The sequence below is a fragment of the Mastigoproctus giganteus genome, chromosome 9 (assembly GCF_048544385.1).
Source record: "Mastigoproctus giganteus isolate SK-2022 chromosome 9, ASM4854438v1, whole genome shotgun sequence".
In the NCBI taxonomy this organism is placed as follows: Eukaryota; Metazoa; Arthropoda; class Arachnida; order Uropygi; family Thelyphonidae; genus Mastigoproctus; species Mastigoproctus giganteus.
The window spans coordinates 75,730,718-75,747,931 of record NC_143583.1 but is presented as its reverse complement, the minus strand read 5'-3'; the positions used below and the strand labels follow the sequence as shown (position 1 = coordinate 75,747,931).

The window sequence follows — 17,214 nt, the reverse complement described above, 5'->3', positions numbered from 1 at the left end:
CAGCACCTCAAATTCATCAAATTTATTTACTATACTCCTAGCATTGGTGTACATGCAAGTATACATGCACCTGTTTTTATTCTTAGTTATCCTAACACAGCCCATGTATTTACTTTTTCTGTATTTACTTTGAAATCCCAGGCAACTTCATTTCCATGCTGCTGCTCATTCCAATAGAAGCAGTAGAAAAATCACTTTGACTTCTGCCTGCGGCTACTGTTAATCCATTAGTCTGTGAATCCCCCTAAGCTAGCAGTTTTCTGACCCACCTAACACTGCCTTGATAGCATCAGCAAATAGTGTTGCACCCTTTCTATGTAGCATCATTCTTGTTGAAGCAATCTCTCTTGTTAATGAGCACACACTATGCAGAGAAAAATTCGACCCTTGCACAATCTGTCCAGGGCCAAATTGATCAACAAGGTTGTCATCATATATTTCTTCTTGTGTTTTGGGCAGAATTGCAGACACTTTCAAATTTAACCGTAACTTGTGACTTTTTTTCAACATTGACCTGTACTTGTTAATAAGCCTGCAGATCTCCTACTCTTAATGTCATTAGAACCAATGTGTACAACAGTATCATCTTTTGTGCCCTTAAAAGATATCTGCTCTACAATGTCATCTTTTGCCTGTGATAGACACACCCTGGTCCACCTATCCTTTTGCACAATATATTTCCTGTTTCCCTGACAATAGAGTCACTGAGAGCATCTAGCTCCTGTGGGATCATTGTATTCTGTCTTGGGAATTGCTGAATCATCAGGCAGTAGCATTGCCTTATGATCATGTGCAAGCTCTGGCATTGTTGTGGGAGGGTGATGGGCCTCCCAGTTTAAATCTTTTGAGGGCATCCACCCAGTTTTTCAAGCTTTCATAAAGGCCCATAACAATGCTGGTTTGGTTCCTAACATCCTTACTCTCTTTACATAGAGCACAGCACACAAATACATCTCTCTTAGTAACATCATGTCCTGTCCTTGAATGCTCCACAAACATTGAACAAGCTGTACATTTCAGAGGATGACCCCTTCCTCTCTTCAGTTCACCTCTGAGCCATGGCATTCCCATTACCTTGAACCTTTTGCTTTGCTGCTCTGGTTCGAAGCTTGCTAAGATGTGTACCACAGCTGGTTAAATTGCAACCAGGGAAAAAAATTTTTAAAGTTATAACCAGAAAGAAATTGTAAAAATCTAGATTCCTAGAGAATAGCAACCATATGATTCATTTCTCAAGAAATTTTTATATACAGGGTGATTCACTACCAGCGCGACAAACTTGCAGGAGGTGTAGGGGGCACAAAGACGAATCGGAATCATATAGCATTGCAGGGGCCAAAATGCCTTCATCATGCGGTAGAGGATGTTGAACGGGAGGTCACGTGAACAGCGATCCCGCTGGAAGTCAGCATTTACGAACTGTTTCTGTTGAAGAAACCAAGTAGCAAAAGTCCTGCGGAGTGGATAATCTGCAGGCTCCAATGATTGGACGCATTGCAGATGGTGTGAACTCATTTGGTTTGTTGACAGTATCCTCCATACAGTGGATTGGGAAATACCCAATCGTTGGCCTATCGCTCGAGTATTCGTACTCAGATTGCCTTCTGCAATACGTAGGACATTCTCCTCGTTGTCTGGTGTCCTCGTCGTTCGCTCTCAATTCATGCTACCTCTTGTGAAACAACCAGTCTCAAGTAACCTTCTGTGCACACGTATGAAAATCGTATGATGAGGAGCACGCCTGTGCGGGAAACGGTTCCTGGTACCGGCGCAGAGTGGCGCGCCCATTACAGTCCGCAGCTCCATATGCGAGGTGCATGTCATCCAGTTCAACGTTTGAATACTCGTCCATCCTACTGCCTTGGGAACCGGTTTGCAAATGCTGACTTCCAGTGGGATCGCTGTTCACGCGACCTCCCGTTCAACGTCCTCTATTGCATGACGAAGGCATTTCAGACCCTGCAATGCTATGCGATTCCAATTCGTCTTTGTGCCCCTACACCTCCTGCAAGTTTGTTGCACTGGTAGTGAATCACCCTGTATATATTTTTTTCTTACATTCAGAGTTTGTCACTAGTATTTTTATCCCTGGATGACAACTATTTAAGAAATGTAAAAATAAAATCAATTCTGTTTATACTCCAGAATAGCTTTATAGCATGCTATTGTTGCATTACTAGTTTTTGGATGAAACATTTCCTGGAAGATAGAATAAACCTAATTTTGGAAATACATGAAAGGAATGGCCTACACTTCAATTGCATGTTTTTTACCTGATGAACTGAATGAAGATATCATCTCTGCTACGAAAACATTTATCCCACAAATGTGATCTAACTCCATCTGTGAGTGTGAATAGAATGCTTACATCATACATTATTAACACCCATTTAGAGATTTATTAGGTTGAATAGAAAATTTGAGATTTGAAATTCATTGGCTCAGACAGAAACTGCAAGCTTGTAACCTATGTAGTAAACTGCTATTAATTTTATAAGTGTGATGCATCTTTGAGCAGTTATGTAATGCTGTAACACTACTGAAGTAGCTGGTTGTTCACACAAACATATGGTCTTATTTGAGAGGGTGTACAAAAAAAACCACACCACATTTTACAAAATCATTTGATAGGTTTGTGAAGAACTTCAATTTAATACTGTTAATTTAATAATCTGAAAAAGCATTCAAAATATTATGATTAAGAATATAGTTTTCTTGTGTTATGTATTATTATTTTTAATTTAATAGATGTGTGTGAATTATTTTGTTTTTGAAATCTCTTTCAGGTCAAGGGTTATCCTTGATGATTTTAGAGAAGCTTATTATTGGCTGTCTCAGAATACAGCTGATAATTCCAGAGTGATGTCCTGGTGGGATTATGGTTATCAAATAGCAGGCATGGCAAATCGAACAACATTAGTAGATAATAACACATGGAATAACAGTCACATTGCTTTAGTAAGTCTTTGCAGGAAAAAATAAAAAAAATTTAAAAATTATAATCGGTTTTCATCAGAGAATAGTATACAAAGTTAAAAATTGAAATTTATAAAATACAAGGAATTGAACATGTTTTTATGTTTGATTCTGTTTTTTTGCATAAAATATAAAAAAATACAATCAGAATACTGTATTTCCCCCTGTATAAGACGCACCTTAATTTTGGGGCCCAGAATTTGAAAAAAAAAAAAAAAAAAATGTATTACATAAAGTTATTGAACTCCAGTTTTATTCATCATAAAATTCATACGACTCCCATCCATTAGCTTATCCTGATCTGTGTCTGATGACAAATCACTGTCTTCATATATTGCCTCATCCTCAGTTCCATCTATGGCATTTGAAATGCCTTGACAATGATCTCAATCTTGATATTATCCCAGGATCTTTTCATCCAGGTACAAACTTCTCCTATGGTTGGTTTCTTCACTCTTCCTGCTGGTCAAATTGTCCCCAGAAGATTTCATTCATTGATTCCATTCGTCCCATGGCAGCTTTGAAGGGTTTGTTAATACTGACATCAAGTGGTTGGAGCTGGGATGTCAAGCCTCCAGGTATGACGGCAAGTTTTATTTTTTGCTCTGCAGCAATCTTCTTTGTGTTTTTTGTTATGTGTGCCCTGAACTGATCAAGCACCAATAGGGCAGGTTTGCATAAGAGCCCACCTGGTCTCCTGCTCCAAACTTTCTCAAACCAGATCTTCATCCCATCCTGATCCATTCAACTCTTGTCATGAACTTGGACAATCACTCCTCGAGGAATGTCTTCTTTTGGCATTGTTTTGCGTTTGAAAATCAGCATAGGAGGCAGCTTGGTTCCGTTGGCACAACAAGCTAGAACAACTGTATAATGGCTCTTTTCATGTCCACTTGTCTTCACAGTTACAGTTTTCATCCCCTTATCTACAGTTCTACTTGGGACATCAAATTGAAGGGGGACTTCGTCCATATTTGCAATCTGTCCCAACTCAAACTGATGTGTCTTCCGACATTGAATGACAAAACGATGAAATTCAAGGACCTTCTGCTTATAGCTTTCAGGCATCTTTTGGGCAAGTCTCGTGCATGTACGCATGCTTAGTCCATTCTGTTTCATGAACCTGAAGCACCAATTGTGTCCTCCTTTGAAATCAGTAACTTCTTTTTCATCAGCAATTCTTCTTGCCTCATGCTGAACCATCTTTGTGGACAAAGGAATTCCAATTGCCCTTTGCTCTTCAATCCATATCTTCAATTCCCTCTCTAAATCAGGCCATTTTGCTGACTTGCCTCTCATGGCCTTCTGCTGCCGTGGCATTTTCAGTAGGGTTTCTCTTCCCGTAGCCAGTCTTGGATCGTTTTCTCAGTTGGAGGAGGACTAAACTTACGTTCAGCAGCACGATTTCCATTCACTTTTGCAAACTGGATCACTTTTAACTTGAATTCAGCACTGTTTCTGAGCCGTTTAGGGCAGAACATGACAAAACGTAACCTAATATACCGGTAACAAGTGCGAAACAATGAGCGCAAAGACAACAAACACGAAAAAGCGGGAAATGCAAGTAAAAAAATCTACAACCACTGTATAAGATGCACCCAGTTTTTAGACCCCAAATTTTTCAAAGAAGGGTGCGTCTTATACATGGGGAAATACGGTAACAGTTGTGTTTTTTTTGAAACAAAGATTTAATTTTTCCCAAATCTCAGTGTCTGAATATTTTTGGCAATATATATATATATATATATATATATATATATATATATATAAATGGGTATTCAATGTAACTCTTTGAAGGTAATGTTTAAAGAGTTACATAGAAAAGAGGTATACATTTGGTGAAATGGTTTCAGTGAATTCAAGATTAATAAATTAGGTACGAAAGATGCACCTAAAAGCTCAAAGCAGCATTAAAGGATGCAAGAGTGTGTATATAAGATATATTAAATTGAGTATGCATAAATGGATGTGAAAGTTACACAAGGTGCCAGTAACTATAAGGGTGAGGAAAGTAGAAAAAGAAGAGTAGTAGATTAGTGAAAGAATGTTAATATCCTAGAGGTTATGATGAATTAATTAAATTAAGGGTTGAATTTCCAAGCCAGTATAAATTGGGGGAACTGTAAAGTAAAATTAGTACAACAAAATACTAATAAAATGAAAATGGTATAGCTGTCATCAGATATGGAGGGGAGAACATTTTTAGTAAACAGTTTAATATAAGTAATGCAAAAATGCTTGATCTGATGTCAGCTGAAATAAATATTGATACATGATCAGGTATTTCACAGGGGACTCCACCTGACCATGTATCAGGAACTGCATTTCTATACTTGTCCTTAGTAGTAGAAGAAAAGTGAAAGGCCAAAAAGGAATGAAAATGAAATTAGCACTTTCTAATACAGTATGGACAAGGCAGTGTTATTTAGGTAAAAGTAAGTATCGAGTTGGGATAAAAATGGTTAATATCAATGTTTAATATAAATATGTGGAATTTAGTGTAGGATTTAATTTTGTATAGATCAGAAATCAATCTATTTTAAAAATAGATTTGGAACAAGCAAATGGTATAAGGGTGAGGTATTAAATTGAGGATGGGGAAGGGAAAAAGGAGTATTTTAAATAAATAAAGACGAAAAATAGCAATAGAAGTATGATAGCATGAATGTTCGTTACTAATACACAATGCTGTTATGGACTTACATTTTATGCATCCATTCTGAAATAGTTGTAATTTGGTTTGCTGGAACTGATGACAGAATTCTTAATTAGTGCATAATTCTTAATAGTGGCCAGATGCAATAAATGAAGATATACACTAGCACTCTGATATTCTAACCACACCATCACCTCATTAATATTTGCAAGCACTTTGTTAATTTCTGGTACTTTACCATTTATGCATATTTAATATTAATACATCTTACCCACACACACACACAGTGCAACCTTGATAAAATGTGTGTCAAGTGACAATTTTAATACCCACTTTTTAAGCAAAGTGTGTTATAGCCCAAAGAATTTGTTCCCCCCCCCCCCCCAATTTTTTAACATAAATAGACTTTACTTAGTAAATACTTTTTATTTACTAAGTCTGTATACTCATAAAATTTAGTGAATGTACTTGTGAAACATTACTAATGTTTTATATGTATACAGACTAAAAGACATATAAGGATTATATCATTCAATTTACATTCTACTAATGCAGTTATGGATTTACATTTTACGCATCCATTCTGAAATAGTTGTAATTTAGTTTGCTGGAACTGATGTTTTTTCAGTACATAATTTTTAATAGTGGCCAGATGCAATAAATGAAGATATACACTATCACTCTGGCATTCTAACCACACCATCACCTCATTAATATTTGCAAGCACTTTGTTAATTTTTGTTTCTTTATCCTTACACAATTCATTCACATTGTATTCTAAGTCACTCCCTCTGTCGCTGGCCTTCTGTTTATTTGTCTTCCCACTGTTCACAGAGGCTGCAATTTCTTTCTTGTTCAGACAATGCACAACTGTAGCTTTAACACCTCCCTTAATCCAGTCAGCCAGGTCATTTGCTCTGCCTGCCACCAAGTACATTACAAGCAGCCTTAGGCACCTCTGTAGCCAGGTGGGAAGGAGCAGCAGCGCGTAGCACACACTTCTTGATTAGACCGGGGTTCGAGCCCGTCACCACCAAATACGGAGGATGCGGAAAGGTCAGGGAACGACCACCGCATATTCCCAGAGCAATATGGCCTTAGTTGCTAATGCTCCTAAAAACCAAATAACAACAACAAGCAGCCTTTGCTTGTTTTGAAAATGCTGCTAATTCAAGGTTATTATTAGTGATCTTCTCTTTTCAAATACATTTTTACAGCAGTTTTCTGTTGTTGCCCATACTTTCTCCTATGCTATTCCAATATTTTATGCAATGTCTTTCAGTGTTAGTGTTTTCCGAAATTCTAGAACTTGAATTTCCGAGTTCACAATACCAGCAAGTAGCTCATCATGATAGTAGGCTTTGATGGCTCAAATAATGCCCTGATCCATGGGCTGAATTAGTGCATTTGTGTTCCTTAGTAGAAATGAGACTGATCTTTCCATCTTTCGATTTCAAGATATCAGCCGAGGTGGATGAGGTAGGCAGTGACAGTGATCCAACACTAACAGAGCCTTTTCTTCAAGTTTTTTGGAAAGCCAGTGGTGTCTCACTTGATAGTATAAACTCACTTTCCAAAAAACTGTGGTCCACATCACTGTTTTCACAAATTCTAGTTTTCTTTTCTTTGGAGAAGAAGACTTTATCTTCTATGGAATCTACAAATGAATGTAATTTTTCTTCCTCTTTTATCCAGCCTTGAATCATTCCTTCTGGAATTCCATACTACTCTTGAAATATACTGCATTTTGTTTTGCCACTCTCAACTCTCGATAATTTTTAACTTTTCTTCAACTCCATAATTTTTTTTCTTTTGGTGGCTGCTACCTCAGTTCTACTGATTTACTAATTTTCCCATGTATTTATTTCTGATGCTCTAGAATTTACCATGTTTTAAGAAACAATCAAAACCAAACTTTCTGGCCTCTCATAGTGCCGAAGTGAATTCACGTGATTTCTCCATAAATCACTTGTCACTTATGTGTATCCTAAATGTAACTTGTAGTTGAAGAAAGGATATCATGTGCTGTTGTTTACAAAAATTTACTTCATAACTGATGTCATGCACTTGATGAATGGTATCCATACAGCTATCTCTGGAGGAGAATACAGAGATAGCTGTTTCTAATTAGTGTTCCACTAATAGTCTTTTATTGCATCTCTAGTTGAGGGAAGAAACTAGTTATCTACAGTAATTAGTCTCTGAGTCCTGTTGTTTATAAAAATTACTCTGCAACCAAATGCTGGATATATCCAAGTGAATATACAGCCAATTTTTAGCTAATTTTCCTTATTGGAAATATGGTAGTACAGTTGAACTTGGTTATAACGAGCATGGAAATAACGAGATCGTGGCTGTAATGAGCAAAAAGCCATAATGATTTTAATTTAAGCATATTCCCATACAATCACTCACTGCTTTAACAAGCGTACTACATGAATATACCGTACAAATTTTGGTAACTGTGCAAACAATTCTTAATTGCTCAGGTAGTTGGAAAAAAACCCAATTTTTGGAATAGACAAAAATGAAAGGGGTGACTTAGCTTTTATGACCACCTGCATCGGATTAGGGGCTGGTTTATGGCCTAACCTTTTCCTTTCGGGGACGGGGGGCTATACAATAGTGCATTGGGTTCTGCTTGTAATTTCTGTTGTCTCATTACTCTATTTACAGATTGTCTTGTATTCACTGAACCATAAATTTATTTCAGGACTTTCTAAGAATTTTGAAAACATGTCTACTAACAAAAGAAAGTCTCTCTCGATTCGCAAAAAAGCTGAAATTATTCATGAGTTAGAACATGGTACAAAAAATAAAGTATGTAAAAAGTTTTTTTTTTTTTTTTTTTTGTCCTCTTCAACAGTATTCGTCATTGTGGAAGAATAAACATGTTTACATATCGGCACTGGAAAAGAACATAACTGGGGGGGGGGGGGGGTAGGATTGGAAAGTGTGAGTTACAAATGTAAATGAAGCATTGCATCAGTGGTTCACCACAATAAAAAGGGGATTGGAAAGTGTGAGTTACAAATGTAAATGAAGCATTGCATCAGTGGTTCACCACAGTAAAAAGACTAATTGAAGTAATATTTATTATTAATTAGTATTGTTTTTAATTACGCAGAAATAAATTGCGTTTAGTATTAAGTGTATTGTTTTAAAATTATAGACAAATTCTGTTTAATATTAAGTGTATTGTATCTTATACAAGCTTATTAATACAAATAATATGTAGGTATATACTGATATTATTTCGTTTTCTCTCTAACATTTCTTACAAAAATTTTTGACTATCTTTTTATCAAGTTGAGAATTTAAAAAAAAATAGGCGGTAGATTTAACTTATCACTGATGTAGTGAGTAATAGTAATAATGAGGAAATTTTGTCAGTCCCTTGACGCTCGTTATAACCAAGTTCAGTTGTATTTCCAATAGGGGAAATTAGCTAAATAGTAGATACGAATATATACAGTATTCACCATTTCCAGTTTCCAATGTGAAAGTCTAGTTCTTTTAACACACTACTGTATTTTCAAACCTTATTCCTTCTATTCTAAGATGGCATCGAGTGTAAGATGCACCTTAATTTCAGAAAAAAAGCTTTGGTTCTAAGAAAAAATTAATAAATAAATAAAATAAAACACAAAAATAAATCTAACAAATATTTTTATTATAATAGAATTCAATTTACTAACAACAGTAGTACCGGTATTTATCATTAAGTGTGTTATTCATCACTTCCTTCTGAATCTTCTGAGCCGTCGATATCTGAATCAATATCAGTCTACTTTGCATTCAGGGTCAGATTCTTCCGAGCCGTCGTTATCTTCATTATTCCATAATATATCATCTTCTGAGCCATTGAGAGCATTGATGATGCACCATTTTTTAAATGAGTGCTTTACTCTTCTTTCTTGGATCAGCTTCCAAGCTGTTGATACCCATTCTGCCAATTTTGATACCGGCACTTTCTTAATTTTTCCGGAAGGTGTCAGCGGAAGGTTGTCGGTCAACAGCCAGGATTCATATTCCTTTCTCAAGTAATCCTTAAATGGTTTATTGACTGAAACGTTGAGTGGCTGCAGTTGGCTAGTCATGCCACCAGGAATCACAACTAAGTCACCACGTTTTTGCACAATTTTATTTTTGACACTTTCGGACAAATGTCAGGGAAAATTTCATTCTTCTGTATGGTTTTTCTATTTAAAATTAAATATGGTGGCAACTTTCGACCATCAGTGGTGATGCATAGCATCACAATGATTTGCTACTTTTCGTAGCCTGTGTTTATAATCTTGATTTCTTTAGCACCTTTAGCATTGACTGTGTAATTTCGAGGCATATCGAAGAAGACTGGGGTTTCATCAGCATTTCCAATTTGACTAAACTCAGTTTCTTTTTTTCCTTAATTTCATCACTTGTCGCTGAAAGTTAATCAGCTTCTGTTGGAAGTCTGCAGAATTTTTTGACAGATAGATGTTTGGCGCCTTAACGATAATCCACTACGAAAGCATAAGTCTGTTGCACCAGCCGTGACTGCCTTAAAAATGATTTTCTCTATTCTGAGGGACTTGACAATTTCTCTAGCTTTCAATTACATGGCTTGTCAAGTGATGGGTAATCCTTTTGCGCATCTCTGTTACAAAACGTATCACAGCTTCATTGACTTGTGGAAATCTTTTCTTAGGTTCTGTAAACCACTTGGTTGTTGCTTTGCACAAAAATATGGAATCGTGATAATTTCTCCAACTACGAACATTTACTTCACTAATGTCAAAATGTCGACCTGCAGCTCTGTTTCCATGTTCTTTTGCATACACAGTAACTTTTCATTTCAATGCAGCTTTGTAGTACAGTCTTTTGGCATTTTAATGTGCAATAAGGAATCAGAATTAACAAAATACAGTAACTCCACTTCTTACGTACTTTCAAAGATACAAACAAAACTTCCTAGTTTTCGCTGAGTGAGCTCCACTATAATGAAATAACGGTAGCTTCACATTTTGAAAGCACGTGAAATCACCCATGCCACTTTATTCTCCAATGGAATTGGAGAATGTGATAACGGTCAAACTTGGAGGCGAGGTTTCCACGTAAAAATAAAACGTGTGGTGATGTGCAAAGCGTGGGAAAATTTGAAAAAAAAAAAAAAACTGCGATTGTAAGACGCACCCCGATTTTAGAGACTTTTATAGGGGGGAAAAGTGCATCTTAGAATTGAAGAAATACAGTAATTCTTTTTGGGGGCATGAACATACCAACAGTATATCCGAAACTGTAGTATGAATAGGCATGTTATGTCGAGGTTGCACTGTATATCATCGATCTGCTTATGTCTAGTATGAATGGAGTTGCTCTTATACCGGTCTGATATGTAGATGTCAGGTGTATATTATTTCTCCCCAAATAACTCCAATAATAATTCTCCTGATATTTCCTCCACTTCCGAACCACTAATAAGATTAAAAAGTTCAGATACTGCAGGAAATCATAATTATACTTGACAAGTATGGTTACTGAAGATATTCCTACTCATAATGAACCAATACAAAAGAAGATATGGATACTGGATATTCTTCAGGCATTCATCAGACTCAAACATGTTCATCAGATTGGAAAGCTGTGTACTGTGATTTGTCACTCCATAATGTCACTCCTCAAGGACCGAATGGTCCTTGAGGTTGTCACAGACATTCTCTCAGATATGCCAGACAAGCTGTTCTTACTACCTGGGAGTCTAAAACGCTGATGGAACTGATATTCGGGTGACACTCTAGTCAAAGTGGACCCAATTTCGGCGAAGTCCGGACGGTCTATGACAGCCAAATCCTCTGCTTGCACCTTCACGATGGTGGGACTGTTAGTAATCCTGGGTATAACCTTCATGCACAAGTACATGGTGGGTGACAACCCAGGTGTGAACCAACGTAAGCAGGGGTCGAGGTGTGGCGCCCACACCACATGGAGGAATGCCGCCCCTCTATGTTACCAGGCAGTACTAGGTGGTAGATGACTCTCATCAACCGGTGAAATACCACCACTTTGCTTATTGGAGGCTTGAAGTGGTGGAACCCATGTTTAGTCTCTAGAGCTAAGTTCCGGCCAACCCTTCCCTATCTCTTCCATCATGCAGTATGATTGATGATTTTTGAGGTTATGATGAATGTTGTGGCGAGATCCAATATTCCTTACATTTCGAGGGTACAGCTCTAAAACGGTGTTCGCAGGCCGGCCGCTAGTTAGTACACCGGACTGAACCTATTGGTAACTCTCTAGGAAGCTTCCGGATCAGCTAGTGTATAATCTTGCTACCTCTACTCTGCCAGATAGTGACTGGAGGGAGTCCAAGTAGTGTGTATGCGGGGAGCATTGTCGAGGCCACGTTATGTCAAGGATCTGGGTATATTCTTACCACATGTATGCCATATCCAAAAATTTCATTACTTCATACAGCATGTCCCACCCACTTTTTCTTACTATTGAATACACCATGAATTGTCAAAATAATAGAGCAAGCTTATCTGCGAAAAGATCTAAACCTCCCAAGGACTTCCTAATTCATTTCACAAATATACGTGGTCTCAATTCTAATCTCAACGATGTCCATTTCCACTTGCAGTCTTCCAAACCCCATGTACTTTTTCTGACTGAATCTCAGTTATCAGTTGATTCAACTACTGCTCATCTCAGATGTCCAAATTATTTGCTGTATGATTCCTTTCGCCTCAAAGGAGGTACTTGTGCATATGTCCGTTCTGATATTCCCTGTCAGAGACTTGGCAATTTGGAATCTCCTCTCTTTGATCTTCTCTGGCTTAAAATCTCTCTACCTCATTGTGTAAAATTCATCTGTTGTCTCTACCGTTCTCCAAACTCCACTAATCACTTGGAGCTCTTTGACTTCCTCTCTTTGCAACTTGACTTTCTCCAGTCCAACTTTCCTAACAGTGAGGTAATTTTCCTTGGTGATTTTAACGTTCACAACTCCAGCTGGCTTCAGTTTTCTAGTCACACCGACCCAGCAGGTCGAGATGCTGAGGCTTTTGCAATTACTAATGACCTAGCACAGATTGTTCATTTACCTACAAGAATACCAGACAATCCTAATCATACAGCCAATACGCTTGATCTTTTTCTCACAAACAACCCTTCTAAGTACAAGGTTGAAGTGAGAGGTCCTTTAGGCACTTCAGATCACAACTTGGTGATTGCCTCTTCTCCAATGGAACCTTTATCTCATGGCTATTCCCAACCTCGTATTGTTTGGCATTACAAGAATGCAAAATGGGATGACCTGCGAGACTTCTTTTCTTCTTTTCCTTGGTCTGATTACTGTTTCAAAACTTCTGATGTCAACGTTTGCTCAGATCGTGTCATTGAAATTATTCTTGCAGGAATGGAATCCTTTATCCCACACTCCACTTTAAAATCTCGTCCTTTATCTAAACCTTGGTTTTCCAATAAATGTGCTAAGGCTGTCCAAGAGAAGAACGTTGCATATCGTAATTGGCTTGTTTCTAATTCTTCAGTTTCATTTTCTGCCTACACCAAAGCTCGTAACAATTGTAAAGCAGTTATTAATCAGTCCAAACTAGAGTTTGAACAGGCTAAGAGTAGAAAACTTGCTTCTTGCCCTAATGGTAGCCGAGCATTCTGGTCTCGTGCCAAAGCTATTGGCCGCAACTTTTGCCCATCTCTGCTCCCACCTCTGTCCAAACCAGATGGTTCTGTTGTCACTTCAGCCAAGGATAAAGCTGACCTGCTAGCATCCCATTTTTCTTTGAGCTCATGTATTAATGATCTTGGTAAAACACCTCCCACCATTCCTAACACGCTCCATTCAATGCCTCCTGTGGTCTTCCGTCAAAAGGATATCAGAAGGATTTTGATGAATCTTGATGCTAAGAAAGCTCCAGGTCCTGATGGTATTTCTCCACTTGTTCTCAAAACCTGTGCTCCTGAACTTACTCCTATTCTTTGCCGCCTTTTTTCACTTTCTTATTCCAAAGGTGTTTTTCCTTCTGCTTGGAAATTTGCTCATATCCAGCCAGTTCCTAAAAAGGGTGACAAATCCCTCCCATCCAATTATCGTCCCATTGCAATTACTTCTACTCTTTCTAAAGTAATGGAGAAATCAATTAACCGCCAACTCTTAAACTACCTAGAAACCTTCCGTCTGATCAACGATCGCCAGTATGGATTCCGTCAGTGTCGATCCACTGGTGATATTCTGGCTTATGTTACCCATTTATGGACTAATTCAGTGGAAAGGTTCGGTGAAACACAAGTAGTTGCTCTTGACATCTCAAAGGCTTTTGATCGTGTTTGGCATAAAGGTCTTCTAAACAAGCTTCCATCTTATGGTTTGCCAACTGTTTTTAGTAATTGGTTATCCGGTTTTCTCTCTGATCGCTCACTGAGGGTGATGGTAGATGGCTCTCTGTCTTCTAACTTCTCCACTAATGCCGGTGTCCCCCAAGGTTCAGTTCTTTCCCCCACTCTTTTCCTCTTGTATATCAATGACCTTCTTCCATTGACTGGAAATCCTATCCATAGTTTTGCCGATGATAGCACAATGCATTCAACTTTCCATTTTGAGAAACCTTGTCCAGCTCAATCAGCTTCAAGTTCTCGAAAATCTGCTGCCAATTCCTTAAATGTCGATCTTCAGGTAATTCTCCAGTGGGGCAAAGACAACTTAGTTGATTTCAACCCTTCTAAAACTCAATCTTGTCTTATATCTCGCAAAAAGGATTCTTCTGCTCCTATGCTTATCTTTAGTGACATTCCGATTTCTAGGCAAAATGATATATCTCTTTTGGGGATTACCCTGACTTCTAATCTCTCTTGGCACAAGCACATTACAAATATTGCTTCCTCTGCATCTAAAAAACTTGGTTTTCTCTTTCGCTCTCGGTGTTACTTTTCTCCCAAACAGCTGCTCACTCTGTATAAATCGCAAATCCGCCCTGCCATGGAATATTGTTCCCACATCTGGGGTGGTGCCCCCAAAACCTCTCTCAGGCTTCTTGATTCCATTCAGAAGAGGGCAGTTAGGTTAATTAATGATTCATCTCTAACAGAGTCTCTCCACTCGCTGTCTCATAGACGCACTGTTTCTGCTGCATGCCTCTTCTACAGATACTTCCATGGGCACTGTTCTTCTGAATTGGCTTCTATAATTCCCGCTCTCTCTTTCAAAACAGTCCGAACACGTGCCGCCACCAGCCAACATCCATTTACTGTCCAACTTCAAACCCACAGAACCAACTTTTCATCTTCCTCATTTATTCATTCAACTGCCGTTTTCTGGAACAACCTTCCTTCATACATATTTCCTGAAAATTACAATCTACAGAAGTTCAAGTCCAATATCAACAAATATCTTCTTTCGTCTTCTCAACCTCCAACCCAAGCACGGTACTAAGTACTATAGGTTATAATACCTCTCGTGTTTGGGGTTCTCATAAAAAAAAAAAAATAAATAAAAAATAAATAACATAGCTTTCCAGCACACAAACCAAAAATCACAGCAGGTGCTGTGATTTTTTATTTGTGTGCTGCAGCTCTTACATAAAATCCAGTGCTGTGCAATTCCTTTCTCTTTCCATAGGAAATTATGTTAGTACAAATACATATCATACTTGTACTAGCAGCATTTCCTGTAGCTTCCCTGAATTCTTGGTTGATAGTATTCATTGAGGACTGACAGGATTTATGTACCACTCTTCTGAGCACCTTCTTGCTCTTTGTGATTATGTCAACCAGTTGAGCTAGAGTGTTGCAGATTTGCTGCAATGGTGCAAGCAGATTAATTGCTAATATGGCATCCTATAATGACCCTCTGTTGGGAGTCACTAAGAGTCACCTTGACTCATCTACTGAATTCCACTGATCTGCTTATGTCTAGCAAGAATACACTTGCTCTTATACTTATTCTAGCAAGTGGATGGCAGATAGGTACATTTCATTTCGCACAAATCCTAGAAGTGTCCCAAAATTTTTTGCCTACACACACACACACACACACACACACACACACACACACAGGGTGTCCTAGGAGGTGAAAAGATAGGTCATTTTAAGCAAAAAAGTTCATATAAACATGTGCCCTATCCCGAATGGTTTCTGAGATAGAACTACTTTAGTGTACATTTGTTTTGAAATTGACGTGCAATATTTTCTTTCCCTCCCATTTGATTGTCAGTTGCCAGTTATCAGTTGATTGTTGTGACTGTAGAAGTGAATCAGACTGCGAGCAAATTAGTGAGTAGCGTCAGTTGTCAGTTCTAATTGTAGAAGTGTTTGCTAAAAATGCCGCACGTTTTTACTAATGTCGAATATGCAGATATGCTATATGTTTACAGCTTCTGCGATGGTAGTGCCCCTGCTGCTGTTGAAGAATACCATTGGCATTTTCCTACCTGTCAAATTCTGGATTGTAGTGTTTTCCAAAATTTTCAACCCATTGCGTGAAAGTGGTATGCTTCCCAGTGCTCGTGTTTCATCTGAATGGCTCGTGTTTCATCTGAATGAAGACATAAAGAAAATGTGCAGGAAAGGGAACACGTTCTGAACATGGTTCAGCACAGTCCTACAATTAGTGCGTGAAGACTTTCTGCACTTCTCTGTTTTGATGGACAGGTGTATGGCAAACACTACATGAAGAGAGCCTGTACCCATTTCACCCACAGCGTGTGCAAAATCTTCACATAGGGGACAGTGCCACGTGCCTTGAATTTTGTCATTGGTGAAATGCCAATCATGAAGTGCTTCCATCAATACTATTTACTGATGAAGCCAAGTTTACCCAGAATGGAATCAACAAAACACACAACACTCATCGATGGTCGCACGAGAATCCACATGGTACAGTGGAAGCAAATTTCCAAGTTCGTTTCTCAATCACTGTGTGGTATGATATGATCGAAAACCTGTTGATAGGCCCAGTTTTTGCAAAATACATTAGGTGAACAACCAGAGGAAGTTCCTTTGGCCACAGATGGTGTGCTATATACTTTCAGCATGATGGGGCCCCTTCCCATTCTACCAGACATGTGAAGCAACATCCGGACCGAATTTTCCCTAATCAGTGGATTGGTCTTGGTGGTGCCATTAACTAGCCACTAAGATCTCCAGACCTAACCCCATTAGATTTATGTTTATGGGGTTGGATGAAGAGTGAAGTGTACAGAAGAAAGGTGGATACAAGAAATGATCTGCTAGCTTGCATAATGGACGCTATTGCCCATATAAAGGAATGAGAAGATACACTTAGACAAGCAACATGCCATGTTCTCATCAGAGTAGAAAAGTGCATTGAAGTTGATGGTGGCATTTTTGAAAATTTATTATAAACTGTTCCAAATTTGTCACTTGAAAAATAAATATTCAAATGCCTCTATCTTGGAAACCATTCGAGATAGGGCACATGTTTATATGAACTTTTTTGCTTAAAATGACATCCTTTCACCTGGAATATTGACCTTTCCTCCTGGGACACCCTGTATATATAAAAAGTTCTGTTTATACTTTGGCACAACCAGCAGGTGAGAGGAGTAATAATTTTGACAATGAAT

General features: G+C 38.2%; 1 protein-coding gene across 2 annotated transcripts in view; it reads left to right on the top strand.

The window, feature by feature from the left end:
• The window catches only part of Stt3B (catalytic subunit 3B of the oligosaccharyltransferase complex), a 247,533-nt gene that overhangs the window by 189,535 nt on the left and 40,784 nt on the right, over positions 1-17,214 (top strand). For both annotated transcript variants that reach the window (XM_090381684.1, XM_090381685.1), the window contains exon 13: positions 2,787-2,958. In XM_090381684.1, the coding sequence (XP_090237810.1) occupies positions 2,787-2,958 (172 nt within the window). The remainder of the gene's footprint in view (positions 1-2,786; positions 2,959-17,214) is intronic.